At 45.4% G+C, this 5,786-nt stretch overlaps 1 protein-coding gene across 1 annotated transcript; it reads right to left on the reverse strand.

Annotated features, from left to right (window-relative positions):
* Positions 1-3,110: 3,110 nt before the first annotated feature.
* On the reverse strand, positions 3,111-3,588 carry LOC121574518 (pancreatic progenitor cell differentiation and proliferation factor B-like). Its single transcript, XM_041887126.2, has one exon. It carries the CDS (start codon positions 3,387-3,389, stop codon positions 3,111-3,113), a length of 279 nt encoding a protein of 92 aa, XP_041743060.2. The 5' UTR covers positions 3,390-3,588.
* Positions 3,589-5,786: the final 2,198 nt, after the last annotated feature.

Consider the following 5,786-nt stretch of genomic DNA (forward strand, 5'->3'; position numbering starts at 1 on the left):
GTTACCGTGGACTTCACGAGTCGTTTCTTGTTTTGTTTATTGTTGTCTATTATCACTAAAGATAATAAAGTTTAAACATGTTCGTTCATCACGCTGCGCCTTGGTCTATTCCCTACGACGATCGTGACAGAGGGGGAAAAGGTGTGCCCTCTTCACAACTGTCTTGGTGTGTTTGGACCATGATAGTTTGTTGGTGATGGGGACACCAAGGAACTTGAAACTCTCGACCCGCTCCACTACAGCCCCATCGATGTGAATGGGGGCCTGTTCGGCCCTCCTTTTCCTGTAGTCCACGATCAGCTCCTTTGCCTTGCTCACGTTGAGGGAGAGGTTGTTGTCCTGGCACCACACTGCCAGGTCTCTGACGTCCACCCTGTAGGCTGTCTCATCGTTGTCGGTGATCAGGCCTACCACTGTTGTGTCGTCAGCAAACTTAATGATGTTGTTGGAGTCGTGCTTGACTACACAGTCGTGGGTGAACAGGGAGTACAGGAGGGGACTAAGCACGCACCCCTGAGGGGCCCCCGTGTTGAGGATCAGTGTGGCAGATGTGTTGTTGCCTACCCTTACCACCTGGGGGCGGCCCATCAGGAAATCCAGGATCCAGTTGCAGAGGGAGGTGTTTAGTCCCAGGGTCCTCAGCTTAGTGATGAGCAATGTGGGCACTATGGTGTTGAACGCTGAGCTGTAGTCAATGAACAGCATTCTCACATAGGTGTTCCTTTTGTCCAGGTGGGAAAGGGCAGTGTGGAGTGCGATTGAGATTGTGTCATCGGTGGATCTGTTGGGGTGGTATGCGAATTGGAGTGGGTCTAAAGTTTCCAGGATGATGGTGTTGATGTGAGCCATAACAAATCTTTCAAAGCACTTCATGGCTACCGACGTGAGTGCTACGGGGCGGTAGTCATTTAGCAGGCTACTTTCGCTTTCTTGGGCACAGGGACTATGGTGGTCTGCTTGAAACATGTAGGTATTACAGACTCAGACAGGGAGAGGTTGAAAATGTCAGTGAAGACACTTACCAGTACACGCCCTGGTAATCCGTTTGGCCCTGCGGCCTTGTGAATGTTGACCTGTTTAAAGGTCTTGCTCACATCGGCTACGGAGAGCGTGATCACACAGTCGTCCGTAACAGCTGGTGCGCTCATGCATGCTTCAGTGTTGCTTGCCTCGAAGCATGCATAAAAGGCATTTAGCTCGTCTTGTAGGCTCACTTCACTAGGCAGCTCGTGGTTGGGTTTCCCTTTGTAGTCTGTAATAGTTTGCAAGCCCTGCCACGTCCGACGAGCATCGGATTCAATCTTAGTCCTATATTGACGCTTTGCCTGTTTGATCGTTCATCTGAGGGCATAGAGGGATTTCTTATAAGTGTCCGGATTAGTGTCCCGCTCCTTGAAAGCTGCAGCTCCATCTTTAGCTCGGTGCGGATGTTGCCTGTAATCCATGGCTTCTGGTTGGGATATCTACGTACGGTCACTCTGGGGACAATGTCGTCGATGCACTTATTGATGAAGCCGGTGACTGAGGTGGTATACTCCTCAATGCCATTGGATGAATCCCGGGACATATTCGAGTCTGTGTTAGCAAAACAGTCCTGTAGTGAGCGAGTCAATGGTACTTCCTGCTTTAGTTTTTGCTTGTAAGCAGGAATCAGGAGGATATAAATATGGTCAGATTTGCCAAATGGACGGTGAGGGAGAGCTTTGTATGCATCTCTGTGTGTGGAGTAAAGGTGGTTTAGAGTTTTTTTCCTCTGGTTGCACATTTAACATGATGGTAGAAATTAGGTAAAACAGATTTAAGTTTGTCTGCATTAAAGTCCCCGGCCACTAGGAGCGCCGCTGCTGGATGAGTATTTTGTTGTTTGCTTATGGCCTTATACAGCTCGTTGAGTGTTGTCTTAGTGCCAGCATCGGTTTGTGGTGGTAAGTAGATGGCTACAAAAAATATAGATGAAAACTCTCTTGGTAGATAGTGTGGTCTACAGTTTATCAGGAGTTACTCTACCTCAGGCGAGCAATACATTTACATTACATTTTAGTCATTTAGCAGACGCTCTTATCCAGAGCGACTTACAGTTAGTGAGTGCATACATTTTTTCATACTGTAAATGTGTAATATTGCGATATGACTGGCTGGGACGCTCTACTTCTCACTGACAGTCGCAAACTCAAAACCATCTACTTTGTATTTGCCGCGCGCTGCCCAAATGGTGTGCTCCGTCTTTCCTTCAGGACTTTAAGGCTTCGGAAAGCGAACGATCCTCTGGGGCCAAATCATGCTTTAGTAGCCTATTTTGAATTATTTTTCTGCATGGCAATTTAATTCAATTTACTTAGGGAACGCTTAGCTTCCCCTTGCTCTGTGGATGAGCCGCCTATGAGCCAGTCAATCTACTATCCCCCATAGAGTACGTACACTTTTCTACTATTGGTCAGGTTGTCGTGAAAGAAATAGCCCAAACAGACTCTGGGACAGTTGTGGGAAGATCGATCCCAAATTCATACAGCCAGTAGGCCTAGGCTACATTAAATGCAAACCTTAAAAAGTAAATGAATCAGATGCAACAGAGATCAGAACGTTTAGCTTAAAAAAAGGTTGATAAACTAGCATTTCTTAACATTATTAGCACAGCAACGCACACAAGGTATTAGGCGGTATACTGTATTTACCAGGGTATTTGGAACTAGCCAGGGGATGGTTTTCCAATATTGTTTCAAAACTTAAATAAATATTTATATTTGTAGCTACTTTAAGTAAATCCCTGCAGTCAACTTGTGCAGTCCATTAGGAGATAAAACAGAACGCGTTCTTCCTTTCACTGGTCACATTATGAAGCTTATTTACATTTTAGTCATTTAGCAGACGCTCTTATCCAGAGTGACTTACAGTTAGTGAGTGCATACATTTTCATACTGCCCCCCCCCCCAGTGGGAAAACGAACCCACAACCCTGCCGTTGCAAGCGCCATGCTCTACCAACTGAGCTACAGGGAACATTGGTAGTTCTCCAGAACAGTTGAGCCAGTCACGTGTTTGTTTGTACACAGCACAACAGGAGAAAGCAGGAGCAGGGGAGTCCAGCGGTCTATTGATAGGGAGTCCAGCGGTCTATTGATAGGGAGTCCAGCGGTCTATTGATAGGGAGTCCAGCGGTTTCTGCTGGGCCTCCTCTGTCAGAGGGGTCATTCCTGGCTGGTTCTGCTTCCCAAAGAAAAAACTTGCCCACCAATGTCCCGAGTCTTGTTTGGGCAGACCTGGATGGTGTGGAATGACTTCCCCGCTGTACTCTGAACTGCCACAGGAGCTGCTGCTGGAGGTGGAGCCGATGCGCCTTCGGTAGTAGTCATGGGTAGCCACAAGAGAACCGCCTGCGTTGATCGCTGCCATTCTCCCGACCTTGTTGAATCGTGCGTTAGATAGAAACCCTTTTTGTTACCCAGAGACGTGCTGATGTTAAATAGCACCCAACTCAATCAGCGAGGCTGGTAGGGGAGTTAACGCTAGGCGACGGGGCCCATTTGAAAATAAATTGTGGGTAAATAAAACCCTCTAACGACCTGCGATAGTCAGCTTTGTCTGCAGTAAATGTTTTTAATACCTCGAGACCTCCTTAATATTAGACATCGCGCACCAGCTGTTATTGACAAATAGACACACACCACCATCCCTCGTCCTACCAGACGTAGATGTTCTGTCCTGCCGATACACGGAAAATCCAGCCAACTGGATATTATCCATGTTGTCGTTCAGCCACGACTCGGTGAAACATAAGATATTACAGTTTTTAATGTCCCGTTGGTAGGATTGTCTCGAACGGAGCTCATCCAGTTGATTCTCCAGTGATTGCACGTTGGCCAATAGAACAGATGGTAGAGGAGGGTTGCCGACAAATTCTCACAAGTCACCCCGATCTCCGACCCCTGTATTTCCGTATTTTCTTCACGTGAATGACGGGGTTTGGGCCTGGTCTCGGAGAAGCAGTATATCCTTCGCGTTGGACTCATTAAAGAAAAATCTTTGTCCGGTTCGAGGTGAGTAATCGCTGTTCTGATATCCAGAAGCTCTTTTAAGAGACAGTAGCAGCAACATTATGTACAAAATAACAAAAAACACACAAAATAGCACAGTTGGTTAGGAGCCCGTAAAACGGCAGCCATCCCCTCCGGTGCCATTCTTCAACCTGGATATGGGCATACTAAGTTGTATCATAACGCAAAACATTGTGTCTGTTTAATGTAATGCCCTCACCATTGAAAGGTTGCAATGACACAACAATGAATCAACAATACATGTTTAGTAGATATGTCCCCCTAGAGTCTAAGGCCCCGGTGGCTGGGTTTGTACTAAGATAACATATGGAATTGTTTTAAGATGGTCATACCAATGACTATTTAGCTATTTGATTTTGAATTTTAGGACCCCTGAAGGTATAAAACAATTAATATTTGATGAAACATTGAATATGGCCTTAGAATAGATATCTCTTCTCTTGCCCTCACAAGATCTAGAAACATATTGAATAACATATCCGTACATGGCAAAACACAAAGTCAAAAAATACAGTGCCTTCAGAAAGTATTCACACCCTTGACTTCTTCCACATTTTGTTATGTTACAAAGTGTGATTTAATTGTCATTTTTTTGTCAACGATCTACACAAAATACTGTGTAATGTCAAAGTGGAAGAAAAATTCGAACATTTCTAAAAATAATTCTGAAAAATAAAACACTAATATATCTTGATTAGATAAGTATACAACCCCCTGAGTCAATACATGTTAGAATCACCTTTGGCAGCGATTACAGCTGTGAGTCTTTCTGGGTAAGTCTCAAATAGCTTTGCACACCTAGATTGTACAATATTTGCACAGTATTCTTTTGTAAATTCTTCAAGCTCTGTCAAGTTGGTTGTTTATCATTGCTAGACAATGATAAGAACAGATATAGCCCCTGGTTCACCCCAGACTTGACTGTCCTTGACCAGCACAAAAACATCCTGTGGTGTACAGCATTAGCATCGAACAGCCCCGGTGATATGCAACTTTTCAGGGAAGTCAGGAACCAATATACACAATCAGTTAGGAAAGCTAACTTTTTCAAACAGAAATTTGCATCCTGTAGCACTAACTCCAAAAAGTGTTGGGACACTGTAAAGTCCATGGAGAATAAGAACACCTCCTCCCAGCTACCCACTGCACTGAGGCTAGGAAACACTGTCACTACCGATAAATCTACGATATTCGAAAATTTCAACAAGCATTTTGCTACGGCTGGCCATGCTTTCCACCTGGCTACCTCTACCCCGGCCACCAGCTCTGCACCCTCCGCTGCAACTTTCCCATGCCCCCCCGCTTCTCCTTCACCCAAATTCAGATAGCTGATCTGAAAGAGCTGCAAAATCTGGACCCCTACAAATCAGCTGGGCTAGACAATCTGTACCCTTTCTTTCTAAAATTAGCCGCCGAAATTGTCGCAACCCCTATCGCCAGCCTGTTCAACCTCTCTTTCGTATCGTCTGAGATCCCCAGAGATTGGAAAGCTGCCGCGGTCATCCCCCTCTTCAAAGGGGGTGACACTCTAGATCCAAACTGTTACAGACCTATATCCATCCTGCCCTGCCTTTCGAAAGTATTTGAAAGCCAAGTTAACAAACAGATCACCGACCATTTAGAATCCCACCGTACCTTCTCCGCTATACAATCTGGTTTCCGAGCTGGTCATGGGTGTACCTCAGCCACGCTCAAGGTCCTAAACGATATAATAACCGCGATCGATAAAAGACAG

The sequence above is a fragment of the Coregonus clupeaformis genome, chromosome 9 (assembly GCF_020615455.1).
Source record: "Coregonus clupeaformis isolate EN_2021a chromosome 9, ASM2061545v1, whole genome shotgun sequence".
Lineage (NCBI taxonomy): Eukaryota > Metazoa > Chordata > Actinopteri > Salmoniformes > Salmonidae > Coregonus > Coregonus clupeaformis.

What these genes read in the sequence shown, in the direction of transcription:
- LOC121574518 (XM_041887126.2), bottom strand. Translation starts at nt 3,389, where the DNA reads ATGGCAGCGATCAACGCAGGCGGTTCTCTTGTGGCTACCCATGACTAC.